This window comes from Chiloscyllium punctatum, chromosome 18 (assembly GCF_047496795.1).
Source record: "Chiloscyllium punctatum isolate Juve2018m chromosome 18, sChiPun1.3, whole genome shotgun sequence".
Classification (NCBI taxonomy): Eukaryota; Metazoa; Chordata; class Chondrichthyes; order Orectolobiformes; family Hemiscylliidae; genus Chiloscyllium; species Chiloscyllium punctatum.
This window is the reverse complement of record NC_092756.1, coordinates 95,669,247-95,682,180: the sequence shown is the minus strand read 5'-3', so window position 1 is coordinate 95,682,180 and position 12,934 is coordinate 95,669,247. Positions and strand designations below refer to the sequence as shown.

The 12,934-nt window shown below is 43.4% G+C and overlaps 1 protein-coding gene across 1 annotated transcript; it reads right to left on the bottom strand.

The window, feature by feature from the left end:
- Positions 1-4,588: 4,588 nt before the first annotated feature.
- LOC140489115 (ferritin heavy chain A-like) lies at positions 4,589-6,706 on the bottom strand. Its single transcript, XM_072588350.1, has 4 exons — positions 6,605-6,706; positions 5,184-5,330; positions 4,876-5,001; positions 4,589-4,735 (listed from the first exon to the last, which is right to left on the bottom strand). Exons 1-4 carry the CDS (start codon positions 6,704-6,706, stop codon positions 4,589-4,591), a joined length of 522 nt encoding a protein of 173 aa, XP_072444451.1.
- Positions 6,707-12,934: the final 6,228 nt, after the last annotated feature.

Here is a 12,934-nt window from a genome sequence, read left to right as displayed (position 1 = left end):
CTTCACTATTCCTGCTCACTATCACCCAGACAACTTTAGAACTGAGCTTTTCTCCGATTAGCTCTTGTATTTATCCTCCTGGGACACCCTGCACTCAACCAGGGAGTGGCAGCACCAATGATGATTGACAATCCCTGACACAATCAGGAATCCCCATGACTCCAGGGACCAATGAAGGGCATAGGGTGGAGTGAGATACCCAGAGCCAATCAGAGCTTTGAAATGGAGGCAGATTTGGATCATTCAGTGATTGTAACAGAGGAACAGGAGGAGGATGTTTGGCTCTGTCAGCCTGTGCTGCCATTTAATGATGTCGTGGCTGGTCTGTTGCTTCCTGCCACTGTCCACATTGGTCCTGCATTCCCTTCACACCATTAACCAGCAAGCATCTAACTATCTCAGATCTGAACACTTTATTTTCTCCCAATGTTTCTGGGAAAGAGATTCCTTTTTATGAGGAGATGATTCCTAGCAACTACTCTGAATAGCCGTATGATAATTACAGCATTCTGCTCCTTAGTCACGGTGCAATCATTCCTCTCCATCTGTCTCCTCAAACCCATTCGTTATTTTCCAAACCTCGAGTATAGTCACCCGTTAATCTTTGATACTCAAGTCCACTGTTTGCAAAGTGTCCTCACAATTTAAGCCTTTCAGCCCTGGTATCATTCCGGTGAATCTACACTGTAAGGGAACGATGGTATTGTCACTGAGCCAGTCACTGAGAGGCTCAGATTAACACCATGAGGACATGAGTTCAAACCCCACCATGGCAGCTGGGTAGAATTTGACTTCAATTAATTAATCTGGAATACAAAGCAAGTCTCAGTGATGGTGCTCACGAGAACAATTGTTATTTGTCATAGAAATCCATCTGGTTCAGTGGTATCCTTTAGGGAAATAAATCTGCTCTGGCCTATCTGTGACTACAGAACCACAGCAATGTTGTTCATTCTTGACTTGCCTCTGAGATGGTCAGAAACCTTTTAGTTAGCAGGGATTAGCCTTCCAAGCGACATACTCTTTCATGAAATAAATTTTAAAAGCATGCTCCAAGGTCAATGTATCAAGACTGAATACAATTCTCCAGATGAGGTTTGCACAGCACTTTCCACAACTGTAACACAACCTTCATGGGTGATACTGTGGCTCAGTGGTTAGCACTGCTGTCTCACAGGGACCAGGTTCGATTCCACCCTCGGGCAACAGTGTGTGAGGTTTGCACATTCTCCCTGTGTCTGCGTGGGTCCCCTCCAGGTGCCCTGGTTTCCTCCTACAATCCAAAGATGTGCACGTTAGGTGGATTGGTTGAGGATGCGTTTAGGGCGAGGATAGTTAATGGCGGCACGGTGGCATAAAGGGTGACACGGTGGCACAATGGTTTAGCACTGCTGCCTCACAGTACCAGATACCCGGGTTCAATTCCCGCCTCAGACAACTGTCTGTGTGGAGTTTGCACATTCTCCCTGTGTCTGTGTGGGTTTCCTTCCACAGTCCAAAAATATGCAGGTTAGGTGAATTGGCCATGGGAAATTGCCCATAGTGTTGGGTGCATTAGTCAGAGGGAAACGGGTCTGGGTGGGTTACTCTTTGGAGGGTTGGTGTGGACTTGTTGGGCCGAAGAGCCTGTTTCCACACTGTAAGTAATCTAATCATGCTCTTCAGAGGATTGGTGTGGACATGATGGGCTGAATGGCCTGCTTCTATGCTGCCTTGCGATGAAGACTGTAATGCAATTAGCATTTTAAAATCATCTCTTTTGCTCTCCACAAGTTTTAATAATTTCTGCACACAAGTCCCCAACTCTCTCTGTGCCTGTTTCTCACCTAGCTCCTCCACTTCAAAACCACTCTGATTTCTCCACCTTGGTCTTCCTCAGATTAAATTCTATTGATCAATATTGTCCACTCGCTATATTAGTGTCCTCTGCTTCTGTGTGGCAGAGGCAGGTTGAACAGAAGTGTTCAAGTGGGCACTGAGCAATTAAACAGGAACCACAGGCCAGGTGGCAGGGAAAGGGCAGGAGAAGGTAAAATGCTCAGAGAGCTGGTGCAAATGTGATGGGCAGAATGGCCTTCCTCTGCATCATGACAATTCTGTCAATGATATTTACGAGCTCACCTCATTGGGAAACATGGATATGTATCTCTATTTCTTCATTGGTATCATTTAGAAATACAGTATAATGAAAGGCTGAGATTCCTGGAGGAGAGATGACTAATCCCCTCCTGCCCATTGGAGTACACCACCTACTCCCAGTCTCCCATCTCTGAACCAATTCCTAATAATCTTGTGTAACAGCCTTACTCATTATGTAACGTGTGTTGGTTTCCTTGGACTTTCTTTAGAGCTTCCTGATCTTCAGCTTTTCTGACTTACCTCCTTCCGAAATCATCACATTGGGTGGGGTTTATTGCAGCCCAACTTTAACCCTTTCAGAACCAGTACCTTGCCAACATCAAGCAGAGTTGGACTCCAGTTAACAATAGACAATCCGATCCCCTCTCGGTCTTCTAAACTCAAGGGTATACAAATGCAGTCGCTCCAGTCTTTCAGTGTAAGATAGTCCCGCCATTCCAGGAATTGACCTCGTGAACCTACGCTGCACTCCCTCAATAACCAGAATGTCATTCCTCAAATTTGGAGACCAGAACTGCACACACTACTCCAGGTGTGGTCTCACCAGGGCCCTGTACAGCTGCAGAAGAACCTCTTTGCTTCTATACTCAATCCCTCTTGTTATGAAGGCCAGCATGCTATTAGCCTGCTTCACCACCTGCTGGACCTGCATGCTTACCTTCATTGACTGGTGTACAAGAACACCCAGATCTCTCTGTACTGCCCCTTTACCTAAATTGATTCCATTTAACCAAAGAAACTCTTCAGGATTCCCAAACCAGCCCCAATAACAGCATTCATACGTTGATCCCAAACTGAAAGGGAACAGACTGTCTTTCAGAAAGCCTGCAGTGAATGTATAACCAGCAATACATTGTAAGGTAAGAGGTTATATGTGGAATGTGTGCATGCTTTGGCTAATTACAAATATTTCTGCATTTCCTCCTCAACTTTAAGTCAAGACCTTTGTGACTAGATTTGCTGTTTGTTGCATGTCAGCCTGTCCAAAGACAAGTACAAAGTGCTTATGTAAATACAGCACTCCCCAAAATGGGATCCTTTTATGACAATCTTAATAAATTGCACACATTGCATCCTCTCTGTCCTGACAGAGGAAGCAGAAGTAGATCTTCACAGAATAAGGAGAAACAGGATTATAGAAGTGTCAGTCTCCCTTTTCCCCAATTTCTGATATGCCCTTAGATTCCCTACAGAGTGGAAATGGGCACTTTGGCCCAACAAGTCCACACTGACCCTCTGAGGAGTATCCCATCCAAACCCATTACTTGGCATTTCTCCCTGACTAATACATCTAACCTACACATCCCTGACAGTATTGGCAATTTAGCATTTAGCTAATTCACTTTAACCTACACATCTTTGGATTGTGCAGAAAACCCACACAGACAGCTTACTTCAGACTGCCTATGCTAAAACCCCTGCAGGGGTAGGGTAGGCCATTGAAGCTTGTTCCACCACGACTCAAAAGTTGCAATCTCAATTTCCCCAATCAGGCCCTCACCCTCTTATCCCTCAAGGTGTAAAAGGGTGACAGATGCAAAGGAAGTCACTACCACTATCAAAAACAGGATTTGTTGACAAACTGTCCAACTATGACATTTGCTGAGGGGCTATGTCTTATCTCAATGACCTAGCTTTGGGTTAGTCAACACAAGTGAAACAGCCTTTCAGAAATCTACACTATTAAAAGTTCTATTCAGAAACATCCTTCTAGACCATTTCACCCTCAACTTGATTTTATACAAGCCTGGCCTTTTCCAAAAGGAGGCTATTACTTTCAGCAAATCAGAGATAGAAACTAGTGGCCCTCTAACATGAAGTTGTAACAAGAGGTATTTACAACAAAAATCAAAGTGGACAGTACTCCAATTGTAGAGCATCTAGCTGAGGCCCTGATCAACTGCAGTAACATGTCATAGTCAAATCACTGTTTTGATTTGGCCACCAAACAGTACCATTGAGCTGAAGCACATGCACTAGACCTGCAGAAAATACTGGGCATCAGAAAGCCCATCTACTACAGAAATAAGGGCTGCAGTTTCCTTTTATTGAAAAAAGGAACCGGTTCTTCCTGACAGCACTTAAAACAAGTAACTCCCCTACATACAGAGCTAGAGGTTTGGCCACTCATTTACCCTGAATGGAGTTTGTTCTTCCCTCCCTCTTGACATTGCCATCCATCTGTTCCAAGGAATTTGGCTACCATAAAAAGGTTCACTCCTTACATCTAAACTTGTGGACATGGACAAACAGTAACCAATCCTTGGAGACTTGGGCAGAACAGTCATGGTGTCAGGTCAGTTAGGCAAATCAATTCATTCAGTTCAAAGTTTTGACTATGGTTAAAAAACTAGAAGTAGTATTGATTAAGTGATAAATTGTTTATTTCTATATAAATTAGAAGAGAAGCATATTGGATTTTATTTAGGGAAAACTTCCAAAATCCCACTCAGCTCAGGGTGAGCCTGTCAAACAGGTACTCTCCCAGGCCATTCTCAGGGGCTCCCAGTCTCTTCAGGTTGGTGATGTGATCTCCCAGCTTCTTGATCATCTTCACTTGCTCATCCAAGTAGTGCCTCTCCAGGAAGTCACACAGCTTCAAGGGAAAACGAGGGAGCATACTTTATTCAAAACAGCATAGATCTCTGCACTATGTCAGTGCAAATAGTTACATTTAGCCTTAAGGACCAACTTCATATCACATTCAGCTGATAATGCATTACATGAGAAACTCACATGAGGGTCCATGTGGCCAGAGGAGAGTTTGTGCAGATCCAGCAGACTCTGGTTCACATCCTTCTCCATCTGCAGAGCTCTCTGCATTGCCTCCAGACCATTGCCCCACTCATCCTGCTCTGGCTTCTGGAGGGAGAAACAGGCAAATGTTTCACTCAGTTGGATCAAAGTAAAAACAAACAAGCTAGGCATTTACAAAGAGGAACCAGTCATAAAAAGTGAAATTGTGCATTACACTTAGTCCAAAAAAATTTAAATAAGTCTGAAGGGAATCCAGGCCAGGGGCCACTCATTGCATTAAACCCAACCTTGACATCCTGCAAGAGAACTCTGCCTCCACGTTTATTCTGGAATTCCATCAGTTTCTCAGCGTGTTCCCGTTCCTCATGGGACTGCTCCTTGAAGAACTCAGCAACGTGACGCAGGGCAACATCATCCCGGTCAAAGTAAGAGGACTGGGGGTGGAAAGAGGGGAGAATCAAGTTAGAGCAGACACCAGAACCTAAAACACTAAGCATATTACCCATTCTCTGCCTAGAATTAAGTTAACCAAAATAAAAAAAGACACTTCATTTTTTGGTAATGCTACTGGCTTATGAACTGCTTTAAAAATGTTTGAATATATTGCAAAGGCCTGGTCAGGTTAGAAAGTGGTATCTGTTAAAAATCCAGATACAATTTAAGCTCTTATTAGATTCCCTACAGTGTGGAAACAGGCCCTTCAACCCAACAAATCCACACACCCTCCAGAGGGGAACTCACCCTGACCCAGTCCCCTACCCTATATTTACCTCTGACTGACCTAACAATGGGCAGTTTAGCAAGGCCAATTCACCTGACCTGCATATCTTTGCATTGTGGGAGGAAACCCACACAGACAGGGAGAATGTGTAACCTCCCCACAGACACCCAGGATGGGACTCAAGCCCAGGTCCCTGGCACTGGGAGGCAGCAGTGCTAACCACTGAGCCACCATATCACACTAGATTTGCTGTAACCTTTCAGCTTACAGTCCATTTAGTAATCAGGAGGTCTTCCTTCCTTACTACAGGAAAACAGAAGAGACACAGTTAATCATAAAGAGCAATTTAACTCTTAGAATTACCTCTTCATGCAAGAATTTAGATTTCAGCATACTTATTTAGGAAGGGGAAATTAAAACAGCTTTCCCCAGTGGACACAATTACATTCAGTTTTACCATTAAAAAAGTTAATTGACCAGTTGTATGCATTAAGATAGTGGTGTTTAATGCACAAAGTAGAAGTTTAAAAACATTTCAGAGGAGGATAGTGTCATTGCAGACCAGAGATCAGACTGCTAGTTTAGCTGATTAGGGTTAGAGAAATACATCCTAGACTACAGGTCACCGATCAAGCAACTACCTGCTCAGAATGCAGTGAAATAGATTAGATTCCCTACAGTGGGGAAACCAGCCCAACAAGTCCACACTGACCCTCTGAAGAGTAACCCACCCAGACCCATTTCCCTCTAATGAATGCACCTAAAACTATGGTCAATTTAACATGACCAATTCACCTGACCCACACATCTTTGGGCTGTGGAAGGAAACCGGAGCACCCAGAGGAAACCCACACAGACAATCACCCAAGGCTGGAATCAAACCTGGGACCCAAGTGCTATGAGGCAGCAGTGCTAACCACTGAGCCACCATACCACCCATTATAGTAACCATTTTCAAAAATAGGACCCAACAGATAAAAGGCTTACCACAGAGAGGTAAACATAGGAGGAATAGAGCTCCAGGTTGATCTGCTTGTTAACAGCATCCTCACAGTCCTTGTGGTAGTTCTGACACACTTGGGAGGCCATCTTCACACTTACTAACAGAAGGTAAACTCAAACAACAAGCTAACAGCAGCTGCTAGGAGCTTAGTATTTATACCAATGGGAATCCTGCATTCCAACAGGAAATGTTATCAGCAGTATTGATTGGCTATTGGGGATTACCATTCAGGAATCTCCTGTGAATCCAGGTACTAGAGAGAGGTATTGGGGGGAGCTATGTGCAAACCAGAGCCAATCAGCACAGTGTAAAACTAAGCAGATCTTTTAACAATTTAGGACCAAAGGAACAGGAGAAAGCCATTCAAGCCCTCTGACCTGTTTCACTGTTTAACTACACCTTGGTTCGTTTCCATTTCTATGCCATATAAACCACCCTCTTCCAGATTGCAGAATCATAGAATTCCGACACAAATTCACCAAAGATCCTCAGACAAAACCATCCAAATCCACAACCATCTAGAAGGACAAGGGCAACAGATTCATGGGAAAACCATTCACAGGTTTCCCTCTGGGCCACCCACCATCCTGGCTTGGAAATATATGCAGTCCCTTCAGTGTCACTGGGTCAAAATCCTGGAATTCCCTCCCTAAGGGCATTGTGGGTCAACCTACAGCACATGGACTGCAAGGGTTCAAGAAGGCAGCTCACCCCCATCTTCTCAAGGGGGTGAATAGGGACGGGCAATACATGCTGGGCTAGCCCACTGACATCCAATTCCCACAAGTGAACATAAAGATATTTCAGTGCCAAAGGAGGCCGTTCGGCCGAATGTGCTAATCTCTTGCCTTTTCTCCATATCCCTGCACACTGCTACTGTCCCAATGCTCTCTTGAATGTTTCAATTGAACCTGCCTCCACCATATTTCCAGGAAGCACGTTCCATACCCTAACTACTTTCTGAGTAAAAATGTTTTTCTCATGTCACTCTTGCTCTGTTTCTACATTGCTTTAACTAGCCCTTCACCCATTTACTGAACAACAGCCAACAATCTCCGACCGAAATGTACAATTGATTCCCAAGGAGTTGGTAGAGCAAGGTTTACATTTTCAGTATTGTGTCTGTGTCTGAGGAAGTGTTTCTGAACACACCCCTAATGAATGGGCTCTAACCTTTAGGTTATGCTGGAGGTTTAGTGGGGATTTGAGGAAAACATCTGTTACCCAGAGGGTGGGTGGGCTGCCAGGCAGGGGCGGAGAGATGGGAAATCCCACAACCTTTAAAAAGTACATGAAGGAACACGAAGTGTAATTACGTTCAAGTCCACTGGCTAATTGCTGGAAAGTGGGACCAGTGTAGATAGGTTAGCACAGACCCGATGGAATGAAGGGCCTCTTCTGTATTGAGAGATTGTGTGACTCGAACATCGAGCTCTTTGTATTCCAGGCTTTTCCATTAGATTTTGTAATTTCTCTGGATCAGTCCCACCACCTCTTCAGTTCCTCTCATGTCACAGTTTAACCGATTTCTCTTTCTTGTTCCAAAGCGGAAAGCCTCACTCTTCCTCACGTTGAGTCCTGTCTGTTAGTGTTTGCTCATTCATTTTAACAATGTCTTGTTGCAAACCTTCAGCGCCCAACCTCCCAGAAACGTGGACATACATCACTCTATTCCCCTTCATCTAAATCGATCTATCAATATGAAACTGAAGCCCATGCAGAGATCGATGGGAGGGAAGAGACAAATTTTGTCAAAGTTAGCAGCCATGCTCTCTATCCCCACCCTTCCTGATTTCCAACCATGTCCAAAAGGTATTTTCCTATTCAATATGCACACATTCTTCCTAATTATCTCATCAGCAATGGAATTGATTTTAGTTGCTTTGACTCTCCTCAAACTGATTGCATCAGTCATCCAGATCAGAACTCCCCAATTCATCAGTGTTTGACAAGTTTGTCAGTGGATATTTCTCCCTGTATGTAATGTTGAATACAATGACATCTGAACTGATTCACCTGCTGTCAGATCCAGGAAAAGGCAAGGTTACTGATATTGACCACAGCTGTTGAAGGATATGGATCTATACTGGATCCACTGCACAAATCTGTAAACCAACCAATCACATTGTAGAGATGGACAGTACAGTGATGAGATGCTTCTATTTAAAGAATTTTATTTCCATTGTTGTGTTTCATCTGGAGCTTGATCCTGACAATCTCAGGATCTCTACTATCCATCCCTTCTCCTTCTGTAATGAGATGGCTATTGTATTAAGTTACAAAAAAAAAGAACACATGCACTATTTCAGGACAGCAGTCCATTCTTTCTACAGCCAGAAGGGTAGCATCCTTGGACAGTGGAGTACAAGAAATTGACCCCAAAAAAAACCCAGTGTAAATCTGCACTTACAGCCAGGGCAGCACTGCTGTGACTCTGGAGTTATTTAGGCCAAACCAGGTAAGGACAGCAGCTTACATTCCTGATGATACTGCTGTCTTAGTGAAAGAGATGGGTCTTTCATATTTGACAGCTTCAGATATTTATCTACAATGATTAAAAACCCCATGAGACTGCTGTTGTATGTTGCTGAAAACTTCAATAAGCTTAAAACATGGAGGAAGTTAGACTTAGTTTGGTCAAAGAAGGGCAAGCAACTTAGAATGTTTAAACAGGCTCTTATGGTGCTGTTGTAGTGTCCCTTCCCTGGGCTAGGATGTCTAGGTATAAGCCCCACCTGCTTCAGGTATAGAAAAAACCCTGAATAGGGCGATTAGGAAAAATAAATCAAAGCAAGTTAAAGGTTTCAAATGTCATGCAGCTAAGAACCATAGATATGAAGGTAATTAATAACTGAATTTTACCAAAGGTGATTTATCATGATATGTTTTATTTGCAATTCAATGTGAATTCACAATTTAGTACCATACATGGTAAAACTGCAATATGAAGTTATTCCAGGAATCCCACTCAGCTCAGGGTGAGCCTGTCAAACAGGTACTCTCCCAGGCCATTCTCAGGGGCTCCCAGTCTCTTCAGGTTGGTGATGTGATCTCCCAGCTTCTTGATCATCTTCACTTGCTCATCCAAGTAGTGCCTCTCCAGGAAGTCACACAGCTGGGAAAAGAGAGGGAACAGTAGTTCACTCAAAACAGGGATCTTAGTACTGGAGATCAGAGCCAATATGCAAATTCTTGAGGACCAACTCCATATCCCCTTCAGCTGAAAATGCATGACATTAGAAACTCACATGAGAAATTCACCCATTTACTTAACAACAGCCAACAATCTCTGACTGAAATGTTCAATTGATTCCCAAGGTGCTGGGAGAGCAGGGCTTACATTTTCAGTTGTGTATGTGTGTGTGTAAGTGTTTCTGAACACCATCCCTCATGGATGGGCTCTCACCTTCAGGATCTGCTGCTCCCCTGATAGTCCCCTCAAGTCTGGAAATATCCCACTCGAGGAAACTATTTTTCTCCATTGACCTGATCGAATCAATGAATCACTTTCAAATCTTAATTATAATTATTTGCTTTTTTTGTACTCATGGAAACACAACAATTTTTGAAAATTCTGTCATTGGCTTCACTGGCTGGGTCAGCATTTACTGCCCATCCCTCGTTGTCCCTTGAGAAGGTGAGGATGAGCTGCCTTCTTGAACTGCTGCAGTCCGTGGTGTGTGAGGACACCCATTATGGCTGTTAGGGAGGGAATTCCAGGACTTTGACCCAGCAACACTGCGGAATGGTCAGATATTTCCAAGTCAAGATGGTGAACGGCTTGGAGCAAGTCTTGTGGGTGGTGTTCCAATGTATCTGCTGTCCTTGTCCTTCTAGATGGAAGTGGGTGTGGATTTGGAAGGTGCTGTCTAAGGATTTGAATTGTATCTTCAATGCAAATGGCCCTCATTTTTAGCTCTGCTGTCACCCCAGTGAATCGGTGCTGCCTTCCCTCAGAGATGAATAGATCAGGACTGAATACAATATTGTAGATGTGCACTCACTGGCATTTAATAAAACTGTAACAGAACTGTCAGATGCATAACCTGAGGGGACATCATTTAAAGGTGAAAGGCAGGACAGGTCGAAGAAAGCATTTGACACCCAGAGGGTGGGTGGGTTGCCAGGCAGGGGCGTAAAAAGTACACGGAGGAACACTTGAAATGACATTATTTTTTTTAAACAATTCAGCTAGTGGAGCAGCCACACTGCTAAAATTCAGCACAAACTTTCGGTAAAATCCACTCAACCCCAGGAACGGTAGTACAGCTTTTTTCGACAACGATGTGGGAAATTCCCAAACTACTTTTGTTTTCACATCCCATGGGGCCATTTGTCCATGTCCAATAACATGGCCCAGAAAGGTGACAAATTCACTTTTAGCCTGGTTTACCACCTTCCGAAGTCGACTGACCAAGTCCAATAAATGTTCCTTGCAGAAGTGACTGAAAATCACCAGATCATCAATATACACCACACAGTTGGTTCATCTGGCAATGACCTTATTAGTCAGTCTCTGAAATGTGGCTGGAACATTTTTCATACTAAATGGCATGACTTTGAACTGATATTGTCCATCTGGCGTTACGAAAGCCAAAATTGCCTTTGCTCTCTCTGGCAGAGGTACTTGCAGGTAGCCTCTGAGCAAGTCCTACTTAGTAATGTAAGTTGCTTGCTCCACTTTTTCGACACAGTCCTCCGACTGTGGATATGCGTCAATCTCTGTAACAGCATTGATTTTGTGATAGTCCACACGTAACCGTTGGGTATTATCTGGCTTTGTCACCATGACTATGGGTGAGCTCCAGTCACTCTAACTCACTTTGATTATGCCATCTTGGAGCATGCGCCCTAGCTCCGTCTGAACCTGTGCCAACTTTAGATTGTTATGCCCATAAGGATGTTGCTTAATCAGAACAACATCTCCTATATCTACATCATAGACAGTTAGGTTAGGACTTCCCAACAGAAAGCCTCACTCTTCCTCACATTGAGTCCTGTCTGTTAGTGTTTACTCAGTCATTTTTACAATGTCTTGTTGCAAACTTTCAGCTCCCAGCCACAGCACTTACTTTATCACCCAGAAACGTGGACATACATCTCTCTATTCCCCTTCATCTAGATTGATCTATAAATGAGAAACTGAGATTGCTGGGAGGGAGAGACAAATTTTGTCAAAGTTAGCAGCCACACTCCCTGCCCCCTTCTCCCTTCCCGAATCCCAACCACATCCAAAAGGTATCTTCCTATTCCCCATACACACATTTCATCCCCCCACCCCCCCCCATTATCTCATCAGCAACGGAATGGATTTTGGTTGCTTTGATTTTCCGCAAACTGATAGCATCAGTCGCCCAGAATCAGAGCTCCCCAATTCATCTTAGTGTTTGACAAGTTTGTCAATGGAGATTTCTCCCTGTACACAGTGTTGAATACAATGACACCTGAAGAACTGGTTCACCTCAGTTAAGGGTCACTGATATTGATCGCAGCAGTTGAAGGATATTAATCTGTACTAGATCGACTACACAATCTATAAACCAATCATGTTATGGAGAGGGACAGTAGAGTGGTGGGATGCTTCTATTTGATGAATGTTATTTCCATTGTTGTTGTTTCAGTTGGATCTTGATCCTGACAAGCTCAGCACCTCTACTATCCATCCTTTCTCCTTCTATACTGGAGACATCTATTGTCTTTGCGGTAAGATATGAACACATGCATTATTTCAGGACAGAAGTCTATTCTTTCTGCTTTTCCCAATGCTAGGAGGGCATCATCCTTGGACAGTAGAGTACAGGAAATTGTTTAACAATAAATGTAAACCTGCATTTACATCTAAAGTCACAGATTTCATTCCCACTGATGCACTATTGGTGAAACAGAGGTGTTTAATATTTGACAGCTTCAGCTATTTATCCACAATGATTAAAAACCCCATGAGACTGCTGTTATATGTTGCAGCAATTGTCATTAAAGTGACACTTGGGAGGATGATTAACCACCAAAGTCTAAAGGAGGACAAGAAACTTCAGAAGAATGTTAAAACAGACAGTGGTAGTGTCCCTTCCCTCGTACAAGACCTACCTGCTCCACCTGTGTAACATCTGAACAGGGGGAATTAAGAAAAATAGTTCAAAGCAAGTTAAAGGTCTCACATGTCATAGAGACAAGAACCATAGATATGAATGCAATCATTGAATTTTATAAAGGTGTTTTGTCATTCAGATTTTATTTCCAAATTCAATGAGAATTCACAATTTCGTACCATACATGGTAAAACTGCAAATATGCAATTATTCCAGGAATCCCAC